Source organism: Hesperophylax consimilis, chromosome 1 (genome assembly GCF_061612785.1).
Source record: "Hesperophylax consimilis isolate HC1 chromosome 1, BYU_Hcon_1.0, whole genome shotgun sequence".
In the NCBI taxonomy this organism is placed as follows: Eukaryota; Metazoa; Arthropoda; class Insecta; order Trichoptera; family Limnephilidae; genus Hesperophylax; species Hesperophylax consimilis.
Genome location: NC_142836.1, coordinates 41,777,652 through 41,795,406, shown reverse-complemented (window position 1 = coordinate 41,795,406; position 17,755 = coordinate 41,777,652). Strand labels below are relative to the sequence as shown.

At 35.9% G+C, this 17,755-nt stretch overlaps 2 protein-coding genes across 3 annotated transcripts in view; one reads left to right on the top strand and one right to left on the bottom strand.

Annotated features, from left to right (window-relative positions):
• The first annotated feature begins 5,433 nt into the window (after window positions 1-5,433).
• On the top strand, window positions 5,434-9,745 carry Nplp1 (Neuropeptide-like precursor 1). Of its 2 annotated transcripts, none has more exons than XM_089639145.1 (6): window positions 5,434-5,514; window positions 5,779-5,888; window positions 6,438-6,557; window positions 6,656-7,763; window positions 7,871-7,903; window positions 9,207-9,745. In XM_089639145.1, the coding sequence occupies exons 2-6, from the start codon at window positions 5,802-5,804 to the stop codon at window positions 9,320-9,322; spliced, it is 1,464 nt and encodes a 487-aa protein (XP_089495271.1). In that variant the 5' UTR covers window positions 5,434-5,514; window positions 5,779-5,801; the 3' UTR covers window positions 9,323-9,745. The 2 variants fall into 2 exon arrangements, with proteins under 2 accessions (XP_089495271.1, XP_089495277.1); XM_089639151.1 differs by having other exon boundaries at window positions 7,845-7,903; window positions 9,207-9,343.
• Window positions 9,746-11,672: 1,927 nt separating this feature from the next.
• The window catches only part of LOC149426922 (segmentation protein paired-like), a 53,968-nt gene continuing 47,885 nt past the window's right edge, over window positions 11,673-17,755 (bottom strand). The window contains exons 5-6 of the mRNA XM_089631640.1: window positions 13,882-14,078; window positions 11,673-12,413 (exon numbers count right to left, since the gene is read on the bottom strand). Coding sequence (XP_089487766.1) covers window positions 11,673-12,413; window positions 13,882-14,078 — 938 coding nt within the window. The remainder of the gene's footprint in view (window positions 12,414-13,881; window positions 14,079-17,755) is intronic.

Here is a 17,755-nt window from a genome sequence, read left to right as displayed (position 1 = left end):
GAGGCTCGGAGGAGCATTGTGAAGGGTCTTTTTAAGTAAAGGAAAGAGAGGACAAAGTTCTCGGAAGGAAAAAGGTATGAGGGGTAGGTAGGAGTGACGGACATATGAATCATCCCTTCTTCGAGTCGAGAGAGTGCGGACATCACTGAATGGCGAAATGTAGGTACCTTAATATTTGGTGATCAAGGTACAAATATTAACATCGGGAACATCTGCATGATTCTTGCTAGAAATTTCTTGCTTCTTTTTAAATTTATTTTTTTACTCTTGAAAATATGTGTCAAATTAGTTGGTTTCTAGTTATATTCATACAGACATTGATGGTTGAATTATTGTGAAGTTGTTTTTTTTTTAAGAAGATTTTTATTAGAATTAAATTTTCTAAATTTTTTCTTATCTTTTTTATTGCAATATGTTGACATAGTTATTGTTTAGCTTTGATAGGTAATTGGGTTCCGTCTTTGATCACTGTTTTTATTTTTAACTCCCGAAACACAAATCAGGTAGGTACCTACATAAAAAAATATATATATATATATATATATTTCGCTAGTAAACACGTCCAATAAATATGACATAATTTTCTGACACCAATGATTTTATAAAAAAGTTATTTAGTTTCAAAGATGGAAATTGATCGAAGTGACGCTATTTTACAGTATCCATGATTGATTTTGTACCCCGATCTTGTGTGTGTCTTCCCGTATCACGTTATATCGCCAGAGTACCTAAATATATAGATTATTAGGTCACTTATCTGTAAAAAAAGTCTGGTTGGAATCTAACGAACCGGTTGAAATATTTTCACGTTGCCTTGTGTCTTAAAACGACGATCATTGCTGAGCTACACGGGGGTAAAAAAGAATCTGGGAGTTATTGGCCAATGACTGCAAATAAAAGTAGACACCATTTTATTTATGACACCATTGTTGCCGTGGTGCCAATGGTCAATGGCGATGTTTGTTTTTGGCGGCTGTCATCAAGTTTCTCAGATCTAAGAACCGGCTGCAATTTTCCCCAGGAAAAGTTTTTTTCCCGCCTGTTGGTGACGTACCTACTTGTGTAATATTTGTCGATAAGTAGGTAGGTAGGTACTTACAGGGCCGGCCCTGATCCAAGCGGCGCCTGGTGCGAGTAAAATTGTGGCACCCCTTGTCAAAACCAGTAGACGCCTAGATTTGTATTTTTGTGTAGCGCTGTTTTCATAAAAAATAATTTCAAGGGTGATGTGTTAGTGGGTGATGGACTATTAAGGTATTATCAGCGCCTTGACAATTCGGCGCCCGGAGCGGAGGGCTCCAATTGCGCCCACATAGGTCGGCCCTGTACCTACCCACATATTACTGTATTACACCAACCTTAAAAAAAATTCTTACGTTCTTACAGGAATCTTTAAAGCTCTGGTAACCCAGCAAGTTTTACAGATTACAACGCGATTACAGATTTCAGGATTTTGCTTACAAATTTACAAGTTTGGTGGAGTTAAATTACGGCAATATTGACGGGACCCGGAAATATCGACGAACATCTTGCCCGGCAAGAGTATTGAATTATTGTTCGGCAATAGGCAATAATATACGTTATTTATCTTGCTAGTTTACTAACTTCACACCTCAATTTTTCTGACCAGATTCATTGATTTCACATGAAATCGAACTGTATTTTAAATATATTTACAATGGCAAGTATGCTACATCTATCTATAGAAAAATCTATTTTTATTATTGGTCGGAAGTTGTTACTCACAATCCAACTTACCTATAACCTACTACGGGTAAGAAGGTAGCTACCAAAGCAATCAATATAAATCTTAAAAAAAAACAAACAACTAAAAAACTGTAGGGCAGCTGTTTTTTTTTGTCAGAACGATACATTCATGGGTGGCTTTTTTGTGTGAGGGGAAAGTCAAAATTTTGCGTACAAACATTGAGGTAACAATTTTTTCCCTACCGGGAAAATACATGGCCTCTAATAGCCATGTGAAATTTTAAACACCCATATGAGTTAAAAATTGTGAGGCGCAATGACGCGGTACTATTTGTATAAAGAACATTAACTTTAAATTCAGTAAATTTAAATAATTCACCACTTCATGGCAATTAAGAATCAAGAAAAAAATGTCTCGAAGATCATATTTACTGTTTTGTCTCCACGGGGTTTTTTTCACAAACTGTCTGATTAAATAAAAAAATTATATTGTTATAGATAGACAATCCACGTGATATCTTAATTAGCAAGAGGTTGGAATGACCTGGACTCACCTTGTTTTATTATAATAATAATAATAATAATTGGATAATTTGTAGAGCGCCGTTTTTGTGAAAAATCACCCCAAGGGCGCTATCCTATTATTCTCAACAGCTAATGTCATCTGTGCAGGGCCGCGGCCCTGAGTCAAACAGCGCCGGGCACGAGTAAAATTTTGGCGCCCCTCGTCAAAACCAGTAGACGCCCACGTTTTTATGAAAAATAACAGGTATTATCAGCGCCTTTGCGCCTTGGCAATTATACGATAGAACAGTCTATGATGTCGGTGACGGAGATACCCATCGGGAAGTTCTCCATGATAGCCGAGTTTTTAAACCATCCACGAATCAGTCTGAAGAGTTGTGATGCAATGTGTCACCATTTCTCATAGCTCTTCTCTTGCGTTTGGAAGGGTGGTGAGGTTATTTTGGCGTCAAATTTGGAATGAAATATATCTGTGATGACAGCAGTCGTGTATATATTATTATATTCCTGTTGAATTTTCATGAATTTGGTATATCCAGGTAATAGGTAAGCACCTACCTTGATACTTTGTGGAGTTTGTCGAACTAATTGTGGCTATGATAATAAATAAATTTTGCAAAACATTTTGTTGATCTTTGGATGAATCAAATTTTAAAGTATTACGGACTCAGACTGTGGTATCCCTAATTGTGTTATGTTGTGAGGCTGAAGGTAGTGGGGAGGAGAAATGGATTGGGAAGAGGTTGATGGAAAAGTACCTGACTATTGACCGTTGGTCACCAAACATGGATAAAGCCATTTCAAGCAACGTTTTTCAATTCTGCATTATGGTCTCTCACCGGGGGGATACTGAGCGTAGACATCTTCCACTCGGGAACGTGCTGCAAAAATATATAATTTTTAATGAATTACTTGTGAAACAACACGTAATATCAATATTGTATTTGCACTATGAGGCACTATGCATTATTTTTCATCGCAGAAGTTGGTTATAAGTATTTTCTACATACCATAGATATGTGCCAACATGTTACAATGGATTTCTGTTGCATTCGATTTAAAAAAAAACCTTAATGACATTTATTCAAATAAATCAGTAAAAGTACCTGCTTAACCGGAATTTTCGTTGTGTTTTTAGGTTAAAAAAATCGTCTGAGTAGGCGTGTCTGCTCGTGCAATTAATTACAGTATCACAATGCTGCCGAATTCGATATTTAAAATTTTCGAATTTTTATTGTACATGCGCCCGGAATTATTTTCAGTTCACATTCATCGGCTTATATAATATATAGCAAATCCAAAGGGTTAGAAGTTGCCAGCTAGTTACAGAGCATATACATATTATTAGTCATATTCCCACTTCTTTTTAACCCCTTTTGAAAATGTCGAATGTCACGTTATTGCTCCCTGTCGACCCATGAATACTTCTGTAATAAGACATCTAGGCGCGATTTATTGCTTTCAAATAACAGATATCGTTGCTCATTAAATGCGAATAATAAATATCTACACTTCTTCTCAAGCGGAAGACGTGTTGGTAAAAGGATAATATTATTTTATAATTTATTCATCTTGATGGCAAAATTTTACCATGTTTTTTTAATGTCTGTCTTACGGAGAGAATAAAAATTTGATTTGATCATCACCAATTCAAGAGCTAACCAAAACGAAGAATCTCATAGGAATAATAAAAAACCGACAAATTCGATTCTCGTAAGATTCAGTTCTATAATAAACAAGTCTGATTTTTACCATTGCCAATAGAAAAAGATAAACACAAGAAAAAATGCGAAGCGAGCGTTTTTCGTGATTCTGATTCGGAAAATAAAATTTCAAAATCGGTCTATCGGTACAAATTCAAAATCAAATAGAATGGAATAATTTACTATGTCAGGAAGCGTACGAAAACGCTGTATTTTTATTGGCTCTATCGAAGCTAGAACCAAAAAGTACTAAGTCGTTGGCTAAATCGTTTCCATTCTAATCTACATGGAAGGCACTAACGATTTGGCACTAATGGTTTGTGTGGATTTTCTATTTAGCGACCTTTACGAAATGCTTTAGGATGGTTATCAACAACTGTTCTCTGGATATTGAGTAATTAGATGTCATTTTGCATATTTAATTCACTTTCGTAAACATAATCATACAAATAGAAAAATTAATCAAAAAGTGCAAAATGCAAGGGATGTTTTCTTCTCTTCCAAGTAATTTTTGATTAGGTACCAATTGGAAGAAAAAAATTTAACCCCTCAATGTGATGAAACACGCTTTGAAAATTTTATCATTAGAAATAAACATATAATTTTTGAAATGTTAAAATTTAGAAAGGAGAAAAGATGTTTTAAAAATGGATCAGTTTTTTCGTCTTGACACTGAACTAAAATTACAGTAACGAAAAAAAACACACGCACATTTTATTAAATGAATGTATTATTAAACATTATTGCCAACTCACTTTTTTGTAAATTTTAATTATTCTGGGGTTAACTTTTATATTGAATATAAAGCGTGGTGTTTTCTCTTTCTAACACTGTTTAGATAATATTTCTCACCATGAGAGTAAGGGAGACGCTACAATTTATATGAGCTATTCCCAAAAGCGAACAAATTAGCGTGAGGGGTTAAAACGAACACTGTACGGTATTGCCATAATATAAACAAAAGTAAATACTTTCTTTATCCATTTAACTTGTCGTTGTTCACTATTGTGCTACAATTAGAGGCCCTATTCCGTAGGCACTAATATCTTGTTAATAACTTGTTCGTTTTCAGTACTTTTAGTTAGGGCGTTGTGTAAAAAAGCGGAACCTATATTTTCGTTTCATGTCTGATCTAAATATAATACATCAATGTTGTTCAGTGGTGTACTGTGGTGCAGTTGTGCAACGAGTCCTTAAATTTTATAATGACTGTTTGTCAATCAAGGGTCATGGGTATATCTGTATTTAGTAAGCTCGGACTCAAAAATGTATCGCAGTTGGTGCACTCTTGTAATCTAATAATTGTTATCAATAAAATTGGTCAAATGTGTAATTTTCCACGTAGGTAGTTTCTAGGTTTGAGAAGAAGTGATTTGAGCCAACTTTCCGAGTGACGTGTCAGATGACGGAAGCGCATGCGTAGCTTTCCTAATCTCTAGGGATGGTAAGATTCTACTGATAAGGGGTAAGGCGGGTATAAAAGCTGCCGCATTTCTCCACATGGACCATGAAGCGCTCATCTTCCACTTGTTGCTTCTGATTCATCGGAATAGTGCGTTCTGGTTTAACTTTGTATAAGGTACCTATCTACTTTAATAGATACTAATAATTATTCCTTCTTACAAATAATCTTTACTTAAATGATCTAATATCAAAACCGTGCCAGTTGGAATCTACTTAGATTCCCATATTATCTAAATTTCTTTTTGTAACTGTTAATTCGTGATAGATTATAACCATTGTAATGTTATATATTTAAAAACCTTGTTCCTCATGTTTCTGTTAGTATTTATTTGATATAGATAGTTTAACAGTTACAATAAAATAATTGTTTCTTCTGCAGGTGAATTTCTTAACATCGACACGATGAGGGCACTGAATCCTCAACGCGAATCTTCCTCGCGGACTTCGATAGCTCTGATGTTGTTTATCATGGCCATCTCCATAAATAAGGTTTGTTAATAGAAAAAATCTATCTAAATTTTTCTATAAATTATCTAATGAATGTTAAATTACAGTTGATAAAAAAGACATGTACTTACACGAAGAAAACTTACTGATAAAAATACGTTTGTCAATTTATTAAGAATCTCTTCAAATTATTCGTTTTCCGGATAAAAATGGGATTGCAGGAACTTAACGAATGAATTGGTAGGATTCCTGATAAACTTTGATTAACTATCACGATATCGGAACACGTGTTCATAAAAATCCTAAAATTTTCGCCTTTCGTCATTATATATTATTAAGACAAACGCAGGTGCGTGAACACGTGTTTCGATAATTTAACGAATTTACTAAAAGTTTACCAGGAAGCAGCGGCCTGCAGTCCCGTTTTTAACCGGATTACCAATAATTTGAATAAATCGGCAATACTCATTTTTATCCGTGTAACAACCCCAACTTACTTAGTACAGGTACCTACCTACCTGCCTACAGTGCCTACGTAGGTTGTTATAATATTTTTTGTCTGCGATTATTTTCTTGATTCTTTATTGGCAGGTGCGCTCGGAAGAATTTACTTATGACACGGAATCACAGACAAACCATGTCCTCCAAAATCTCGACAATGTCCTACAAAGTTTTCTCACCCCAGAAAATATTGGAGCAGGGAGTATGCATGTAAGTTGATTGATTTAAAACTGGCATCTGATATCAATGCAGGTCCATACTGTACCCACGCCATATTTTATAAAATATTTTTATTTATTTATTTCTAGATGCAAGCATTGAGACATAAATTATGGCGCATTTTAACTTCTCCGGCACTAAACGAAAATCTGATTCTTCCCAATTACGACTTGCTATCGGACGGAAAACTTTTGTACGAACAGCCTTCGTACGAGAGCAAACGCTCCTCCCAAACGGTCTTCGAGCGCATGATGAGCACCTCACCCTACTTCAAGAAATATATCGCCACCATGGTGAAGGCCAACGCTATACAAAGTAAGCCATCCATGATGGGCAAGAAGAGTATAGCAACCCTGGCCAAGAATGGTCAACTGCCTACGTTCCAGTCACCCGAAGAAAACTCAGAAACGGAGCAAGAGAAACGAAATTTGGAGTCTCTAGCTCGTCTAGGTGGGATTCATCAGTACATTAAGAAGAGTCTGGAATCTCTGGCACGCCACGGTTATATTACCAGCAGGCCCAGCGATGAGAACGAAGCGTATCAAAACGGAAAACGAAATCTTGGATCCTTGGCAAGAAATGGCGAACTCCTTAACAAAAATCAACAAGACAACAATTATTACTTATCGAGATACAACCGAAACATACAAAACTTGATGAAAACAGGAGGACTATCCAATGGGAAGAGAAATATTGTTTCTCTGATTCGCAGCCACAATATGCCATACGAAGATAACGAAGAACACAAGCGTAACATTGGGACTATCGCTAGGGACTGGGCCCTCCCAAACCACGGCAGCTCGTGGCAGAGAAACGAGGAACAGAAGAGAAACGTTGCAGCATTACTGCGGCAAGATTCTTATTTACACTCCGTCAACCAGGACCCTGCCTTCGAAGCCTTCCCCACCCCGGAGGCTGATGAAGCCAGTCAGTCTGAAATCAAACGAAACGTGCCTTCCATAAAGACAGGACCCTTCAAATACGGAAAAGTATTTGTCAAACGCTCAGTAAATAACAAAGCTGCCAAACCGGGAAATAAATCTGCCATTAGACAGAAAAGGCAGGCGGATGAATACTTCTCGGAGATTTCCAATGACTTCCCTCTACCAGATGTTCCTAAATCCGATGCGTTTGATTATGACGAATTCGTCAAGGCACTGACTGGCGACTACCTGAGCAACAAAAAGAGATTTTTGGGTATGCAATTCAGTATTAAAAAATAATCCTCTAGCATCAAGTAACTACCATTTATAGATATCTGAATCCTTCTATTTATAGAAAATATGATTTTATGTTTGTTTCAGGGAACATTCCTCTTTCAAGGATGACTGAATTAGGTAAGCAAATATAACATGTTATTAGTTATTATCGAACGACTTTATTCAATACGTTCACCTCACGGGGAAAACTTTAATGTTCTTATTTCAAAAAATTAAATTTGATATGAATTTATGATGTATTTGGGTTGATACCCAAAAACATTACAATATATATATATTTTTAATTTAAAAGAAAGACAAACATTCCCAGGTTACGAATAACCCAACAATGTTTGAAAATCTCCTACTACCACCACAGAAAGCCGAAAATGTTGCTTGTGTTGTGATGGAGGACTTAGCCAGCCGAGGAATCGAACACGCGACGCTCGGGTGAGACCCAAGCGCTATGCCCACTCAACCACTGACCGGTCGAAATATATAATACGATGTGCTTTTCGTACTCTAGGCATAACTTTAGCAGCTCTCTGTATGCAGGGCCGGCCCTGAACCAAACGGCGCCAGGGGCTGAAAACTTCAAGGGCCTTGTGTTAGATATTATCGCAATCAGCTCCTTGACTCCTTGGCTCCTTGGAGTCTTGGTCAGTCGGCGCCAAGTTGGCACTGTCTGCGTGAGATTTTGATACACGAAATTCGCGCAGCTTTTCTATGAGAATGTATGGATTAACGCAACAGTTTTTAGTGTCTAATTTTAAAATATCTAACATAAGAAGTCATATTGATTGTTACATTATTTACTTCGTATGGTACTCGCTATTACCGGTGGTTGGCTATCATTAGAAATCTTTACCCTACAGGCTGCAGAACTTCTCTTACAGATCGCGTGAATTAGCCACGAGGGTCGGTGTCAACGTCATTATAATCTCTAGTACCTACCTACAAAATATGACATCATTAGATGAATAAAATGGGTAGGTACTTACTGGTAATATAGTGATTAATTTTTGGCTTATTATGCCGTATTGCGCTTCCTCCTTCTTTAGCCAACGTTTCGGAGAGCGTTACAGTATCTATCATCAGAGCAGATGTGTGGATTGTGGTAAAATTTGTGTTTACTTATGTAGAAGTGATATCTTGTTGCAAGCATTAATTCTTTTCTGGTTCGGTATTTCAGAATAATATTTTTTGAAAATAATCTGCTTGCCGGCGTTTAGTTTCGGTGTTACCGTCAAGTACCTACCGGATATCAAAATGGTTAGCCCGTTGTCTCTATTATTAATTATATTAATGACTTTTTGTTAATTTCAATTGCCTCCATAAATAGGCATGCTCAATGCGTTTCGGGTGTTCCCAGTATTTCACGAACAAAAAGTTCAAATCATATCTGGTACTGGTAATGCATTTATGATTTTATTTTATTTAGGCAAGTTCTCCCTAATGGGCCAGCCTCCCCCCGTGTCCAATGCCACCCCCACCAGCCCTACCTACCGCAGGAGGCAGTACCTGCTCTCCAGGACCATCCCGGAGGAAACTGAGTGAACCCGACTACCCTCAACCCCCTTGCACTGTACTCTCTTTACACACCTAACTAGATCTAAAGCTAGGTGACGTGTGAAAGGAGGCTTTAGTCTTAGTAACAATACTAATGTTAGTATATTTTAATGATTATTTCATGTTTCATGATGAAAATTATTTGTTTTGTTCTTAAAAAGTAAGGCTGTTTATGTGTTAAATATACACCCTTTCTTTGTTATTAAAATTATTATTATTATTGTCAACAACTATATACAACAATTGTATATGGAAAGAAAAACTATTTTTTGGTCTAAATTACTGTGGCTGGTAAATAATTTGTTTATGTGTTTGTGTATTTTTCGCCTATGTTCTTAGAATAATAGTAAAGCTGTGGATTGACAATTTATAATTTTTTATTAAAAAGATAATAAACCATTGTAATATTTTGACAAGTGACATTTATTTTATGAGATGTCAAACAGTTTTTTGTATTTAGGTTATGTATTAGAAAATACTATGTAGATTAAAGAATAATACTATTATCGTGTTTTTCATTCCTAACATCAAACGCTAACATCTGCTTTAGTATTTTAAATTTAATTTTTATGTGGAGTCCTACCTTTTTTAAATGTGAAAACCGTACATGAGTTCCAACTGCTCCAAGCCGTCTGGAGCTAGTGAAACTATGGCATCCACAGTTGGGGTTTGTTGTGAGGCTGAAGGTCGTTTGGAGGGGAAGGAGATGGGAAGAGGAGGGTGGGAAAGTATATGGCTATTCATATCTGGTCACCAAACAGGGCTAAAGCCAATTCAAGTAATGTTTCAATTCTGAATTATGGTCTAACACCAGGGCGATACTGAAAGTATCTTCTACTCTAGAACGATTTGAAACTCCGGTTTGCTAGTCGAGAGCCTTATACCCCCCGACCATGGAATTAAGTTACCTACCCCTAATTTAAGGGGTTCAATGATAACTCCTCAAAATGACAATTCAACACACCTTTAAAGGGTGATATAGTCATTAAAAGTGATGAAACAAAACGAGGTTAAATAGTTACATATTTAACCTATTTAACCTGGATGACTTTTCATAACTTTATAAAACTTTTTAATTATTCATACAATTGGTTATATTGAAGATATGAAATAATAAACTTGAATATTTTTATGATATTTTATTTTTGTATTTAATATAAAATAATACATTTTTATACATCAATGGTTAATAATGTATACGTATGTAATATATTTTTTCTTTTCCTTTGAGACACCTTTAAAATTTAAAGCTTTTTCAACCCTTTGCGACATTCTAATAAAATTGTCAGTTCTTCTTAATATGTACACAAACCCAGCAAAAGTTATCTAATCGGTTAATATTTAATTGTCTCAATAATTTCAAGTTCAAACAAAAAATTGGGTAAATCATAAATTTAATAATATTTGAAATAGGGATATTAAAAGTTATGTAGGATTATGGTGTTTTTTAGAATATTTTATGAGATCACAGCAAACAATTTATCTCTACAATCTGTTTCGTACTTACTTTAACTTTACAAAATTAAGGTGTTTCAAATCGTCAATTCTCTCTAACCTCTTCAATTAAATGGTCTTTATTTTAGACAGTACAGCTTCCCGAAATCTTGTACGGGAACTAGACAAAAAACTGTCCTAATTAGTAGGTAGGTATATCAAAATATCTGTAAAATTTAATGAAACATTGCACAAAAGTTAAATAAATTATTGAATAAGAAGAATCAAGATTTACTCAATCACATATTGCAAAGCAATCCTGAACAGTGTTCATAGTTAATGATTGCACACTTTTGTTTATTTTTGGCAAATGCGGAATCACTTGTGTTCAAGCAGTAGTTGCTTTCTTTAACTGTCACAAATCAAAAGTGCGTACAATCATTTTTCATTCACGAAATTGGACTAACACAAAAGAAATAGTTTTCTAAAGTTTTATTTGGTCAATTTAAAAACAGTTCACTTAAATCTTACAGTGTAAATTAAAATCGTCACGTGCATGTCGCCTGTCGGGGACTACTTAATGGTAAAGATTTTCTGTGTGTGTGTGCTTATAAACATATATTTCAACAAGTTCTTTGAACAGTGCATTTGCAACACCTATGAAATAAAATTATATTCGCCTACGATCTAATATGCTCTGGGTGCTGCTTAGAAGAGAATAAAACATAAGTAGTTAGGGAAAGTGGTAGCTTAGAAAGGTAAAATTATTACTACTTAAAGGAATACGACTCTTCGAAATGTCAACAAAAACATCAGTCAACCAAATACTTAATTTAGAAGTCTAAAGCCAGTCAGCACTTCAATACGTTTTTACACTAACACTGTACAGACCCTGACTCATGACTCATGAGCCCCAATACTTGTTGACACTGGTCGTGGCATGGCCATAGTTCTGTTGACCGAAACCATCGCCGATATTCGGGAAGGAATACCCGTCACTGTGATGTATACCAACTGGAGCCAAGCCTCCAAAACCCATGTTGATTCCTATATGGGTTTGATTCCAATTCAAATTAGTTTCAGACGTTAATTTTGAATAATCAGCAGCCATCTTTGAGAAGTTTTCAGCTGCCACTATTTTGTTATAGTCTTCGATGATGCTCTTTGGAAAGTTTTCCGTTTTGGCTTCTTCCGCTTCTGTCGTGGGTGACTTCAAAGCTTCAGAACTGCCTTGGTTCTTAGGAAGATAGAGTGATGGATGCTTTGGATACGGATCGCACGGGTTCACGCAACGCGATGCAAATTCATGTCTCGGCATTCCGTTTTCTAGTAATTGAGGATGGGTCTCGCTGCTCGTGGTAGGAGGAGGGTGATTGAATCCTGATGAGGTTCCGGGGAAATTGTTTTGGAAGGCTTGGTTCAGCTGCTGGGAATGTGCCATGAGCTGGTTATAATTGGAGAACTGGGCTTTCTGGTGGTGCCAGGCATCTGCGTGGTTGGGGTGGTGCGGCAGTCCGGAGAAGTCCGGCGCGGGGTACTGGCAAGGGATGCCCGACAACGGTAGAGACCCGTAGCCAGACAGACCGCCTGAAGTGCTTGAAGTGTTGTGTTTCCGGAGGCGGGCGCGTCTATTGGAGAACCACACCTGAAAACGGATACAATTCACATGAAAATTCATTGTTTTCAATTACCTACTGCTTATTTTTAAATTTGGCATATCTATGACAAGATTTTCAACTTCCTGGAGTCAGTAGAACATTTCCATTTTGGGATTTTTTTTTTGTTACACTAAAACATTATTTATAATACATGTTCGTAAATACAATATAAATAAATGCTTTTCATGTTTATATTTAACTAGCTGAATTCCCCGGCGGTGCCCGGGCTTTCACAGATTTTTTCGAAATCAGATGGAGACAGTAATTTTCCTCTTATTTTGAACGTCAATTGTGAAAAGTTTCAAATTCTGCTATAATGGATAGGAAATGGGGCTGTTTAAAAAAATATTATTTAGACAGTGTCCTATTATTAAAAAAAAAATATTTTCAAATCTACAAATTTATTAACTACCATACTAAGCTCCTGCCAGAATTATGGTGGTTGTACATGATTTAAATTATAATCCAAGAACTAGAAAAATTATATTTTGTAGAAACTACTTATAAATCACAAGGAAAAAATACATATATATTTATAAAGAAAAACATACTAAAAAAGGTTAAACTGAATGATGAATACAATCATGAAATTTCATCTATCTCCGAATAACATTGTAAATTTGTATGAAAATCAAAACGATACCTCCGCCAGGGAGACACTCTTCTTTTTATATACCTATAGAAGTTTCACCAATATCGAAACATACCCAAAAAAACAAAGTTGGTTTACAATTGTTCTTTTTATTTATTTTTTGGAATAACTTTATTGAGTAAAACTTCAAATTGTTATATTTAATTATTGAAGACAATATTAGCGATTTCTAAACGAAAATCTGAAACAGAAAAATCAGAAAAGGATACGGTCACATCTAGGACTCGAACCCAGGTTGAGGTTTTACTCAATAAAGTTATTCCAAAAAATAAATATTCATCCTAGACTTGCAGAAAAGTCAATAGATGTCGCACATTAAAATAAAAAAATAAAATAGGTTTATCTAAAAGATACTGTCTAGATAGCATTTAGTTCGGATTGAATCTTGCGATCATACGATATCATTGCGATAATGTTGGTAGTTCTTATTCGAAGTATGATACAGTTAAATGTGACCGAATGGGATAGGGTTCCATTAGCTCAGTGGTATAATAGAGCAGTGCACCGGCAAGGCAAGGGTCCTTGGTTCGATTCCCAGATGTGACCGTTTCCTTTTCTGATTTTTCTGTTTCAGATTTTCGTTTAGAAATCGCTAATATTGTCTTCAATAATTAAATTTTCCAACTATTCTACCTATCACTCTCTGTACCTAAACATTTTTATTTTTCACATAACTAACTGCTAAATCTATTGCTTTTATCACTTTCTTGCTTTTGACTTTGCAAATGTATAAATATAAAATCATAACAATCTGTAACAACTAGCAATATACAAGAGTAATGAAAACGTGACAGATATTTTACCTGAATTCTAGCTTCCGTCAGCCCAGTCTGCTGCGCCAGCTCCTCCCTGGTGTATACGTCAGGGTACTGGGTCCTGGTGAAGGCCCTCTCCAGGGCATCGAGCTGGTCTCCACTGAAGGTAGTCCTGGACCGGCGCTGCTTCCTCTTCAGGGTGATTCCTGGCTCAGACTCCGTATCTGAAGAATCTGATCCTCGACCTGAAATGTCAAGTTTTCATTAGTAATTCATAAATATTATGTTGTAAGTTAAAGCTTTTGCTGCTTAACACTGTTTATATGTATAATATACACGTATACAGAATGTACGTAGCTGAAGGATTTTTACCAGCGATTTATGAGCATATTTGGACTTAAAAACGTAGATGTCATTTTGTCAATATGTTTTAAATTAAAAATTGATACACACTGCGTTTCGTTTCAGCAGCACCGAAAAAGACGAGGCAGAGAGCGTATCACACGATCCGTCGGCAAGTGCAGTTGACAGCAAAATTACGTCTACAATTTTACTCTAAATATGCTCAAGAATCGCTGGCCAAAATCCTTTTTGGTACGTGTGGTACTCCCTATATATTTTGTTTCCATACAGGAGGACACGAAGGAAACCTTTTTCAATGTCATCTTTGGGGATGCTAGGCGGTAATGAAAATAAGGCCTTTGAAATGTGGATACTAGCGCCATTCCGCTATTTACACCTAATGTGTTGTTGTCCAAATAATTAGTAATAATTATTAATTTCCCAATCCAACAGCTGGTCTCTCGCGGAACTACATATCCAGGTAAATACATCTCAAAGAATACAATGTTACGAGATAAAGATGAACCGTTTACATGATAACCGTAGTCTCTTCTTTCACACAGGATACATAAGTATCCAATCCCTAATGTAGTTTCAACTATATGGAGTCAGTGAGACTACGCCATCCCAATTTTTTTAGTGTGTTCTGAGGCCGAAGGTAGTGTGGAGAGGAAGGAGATGGGATAGGAAGATCGGCAAGTACCTGGTTATTCAGGTCTGGTCCCCAAACACGGATAAAGCCATTTCGGTCTTTCAAATTGTGGTCTTTCACCTTGGCGATATTGAGATTATCTTCACTCTGGAATATTCCGCTTATATACTTATAGAAATAATTATATAAAATTGGCATGTGCTCGCTGGGATTAGAATCAATAAACAACTATATAGGTAGATACACACACAATATGAGTACCAGAGTCCAACATCTAAACAACTTGGTAGATACACACAGAATATGAGTTCATTAAGTGTAGGTAATTAAAATCAATTTTTCTAGGTAACAATGTTTAGACAAGTATTGTCACCTATATTAAGGATAATTGTAATCTATTCGCTGAATCCCAGCAAACCGTAGATAACTTTGATTTTGCTTTTGAAGTTTTGAAAGGTTTTTGATATTATAAAACGTTTTATTTTTATGCGATTACCCGACCATTCAATGGGACTATGCACCCCCAATTTGAGGTACTAGAAGTCGAATTAATTCTTGAGAAGTCGAATTAATTCTTTCTGCACGCTGTCAGGTTATTCTTTACTCTAGAATGAGTTGTCATTATTTCTAAATAAAATTCGATTGCTTCCACAGATGCACATTCGTTACAGTAGGCAGGTGCTCCATATTAATAGGCCACTTGCAAGGATTTTCTAATGACTTGGAAAAAAATGAGTGGATAGATTTCTCTACTAAGATTACGAAAATGTTACTCAAAAAATTTTGAAATGTATAGTTTTTTTTAAATAAAATAAATAAATCTGTTATTTTTGGCTTGTGACGTCACCACTTGAAAATGTTCCGTCTCCAATATTATTGAATTAATTTTTGTAAAATTCCACACTGATTATTTTTTTTATATGGCAACACCTTGATTTCCGGCGACTTGTGAATTTGAATATTGACACTTGTTTGGGGTTTGGCTGTTTGTATTGTAGTCCGCTAACTTTGTTGAGAAATTAAGCATATATTATTTGGAAATGATTGAAGTAGGTTTTGTTCAGGGTCAGTCTGACAATTTGCCGAACATAGATTCATTTATGATGGCTACTTTTCTAAGTAATAATATGAATTTCATTGGAAGCGAAATTAGAAATGTCAAAACAAAAAGGTTAGTATTTTTTCTGTATCTTCTAATATACGAATATTATGTTATATATTTTGACAACATTTAATATGTACTTATATATTATGTTTCCATCAATTATTATTATTAAGACAATTGTTAACATTCAGTTATATGCAACTGTCTTTTGTTTTCAACGTGTTATTATTATATATTTTAAAGGTCTGCACGTGAAAGTTATGGTGATAATGCTATCGGGTATGTGCAGGTAAAAAGAGAAGGTCCTATCTGCACAGTGAAAGCAAAAATAACCCCCGAGCACCGTGTCCGCCAAAAAGCATACTCTGTTGTACTTTTGTGTGATGAGATGGAAGATGAAATACAAGTCTTAGAATGTCAAGACTGTGCAGCTTCTAGAGGTTAGTTGAACTGTATGTCGCTATATTGTAAAATATGTTTCTCTCCTCTAACCTCTACACTCTTCTACCCTATGGAGATGTGGGGAAGAGCAAACTCTTGTGTGATGTAACAAACACAGAATCATTGCGAGGGTCTCTGCCAGCTACCTGTTGACAAATAATTTATATTTGGAACATTTTGCTTTCAGGTGGCTGTAAACATGCACTGGCATTTCTAACATGGCTCCATAGGAGAAGTGAAGAACCAGCGTCGACATCTGTCGACTGTTATTGGAGAAAATCAAAGTTATCGTGTGTTGGAACCTCCCAAAAGTTCATTCTGGCATCCCAAGTTGGCAAGAACGCAGTAAAAAGCGTGGAAAAAGGTAATGGAGATTTCCTGGCAGCAGTACTCCAAAGGAGTCTTAAGGAGGGGCTTCGATGCCAACTGACTCAACTTTACATGGATCCGAAGCCCACCGACTGTTTGTCCATGCACAGGATGATTTCTGCTTTTAAGAAAACACGAAACCTGCACAATACAAGAGCTACAGATTTCATCAATTTTATTACATGTGATCTAAATATTCCTCCAAATATCTTCGAGGAAGTTTTTTCATTAACAAGAAAGCAGGCTAACTGCCCGTTATGGTACGAAATGCGATATGGCAGAATTACTGCATCCAAACTATACGAGGCAGCTAACTGCAAAACATTGGATGGAACATTGACTGAAGTCATCTTAGGGGCAGCCAAGATTCCAGACACAAAGGCTATGCAACGAGGTCGGCTTTTAGAACCTTTGGTGTTAAAGGTACTAGCAAACCAACTGGGACACAAATATAAAGAATGTGGTTTCAAAATCAGTTGCAAATTACCAATTATCGGTGGCTCCCCGGATGCAGTCACTGATGATTATATTGTTGAGGTCAAGTGTCCAGTCAAACATAGTACAATGAAAAATTACTTTTTTGAGGGTGTTGTTGCCAGAAAGTATTATGCACAAATGCAAATACAAATGTTTGTACTGAACAAATTCAAGGGAGTGTTTTGTGTTGCTGAACCCAACTTTGAATCATCTGGCAAAATAAATGTTTTCCACATCGATTACGATGAAGAATTCTGTGTCGAAGCTATTAATAAAGCCATGCTGTTTTGGTCCAGAGCTATATTTCCTGTACTTAAAAAAAATGTATAGGTATACATTATTTGAAATAAATCACGTATTTACTGCACTACACTCGCTTCTTTATTCATAATAATACATGATTATATTGATTATGTACAATAGCATCATATTATTTTCATCCCATCCACCATAGTATAATATGTATTTGTATAAAGTGACAGAAAAACAAAAACAAAAAGTTTACATAAGACATATTTTTACATTTATACCTAGTA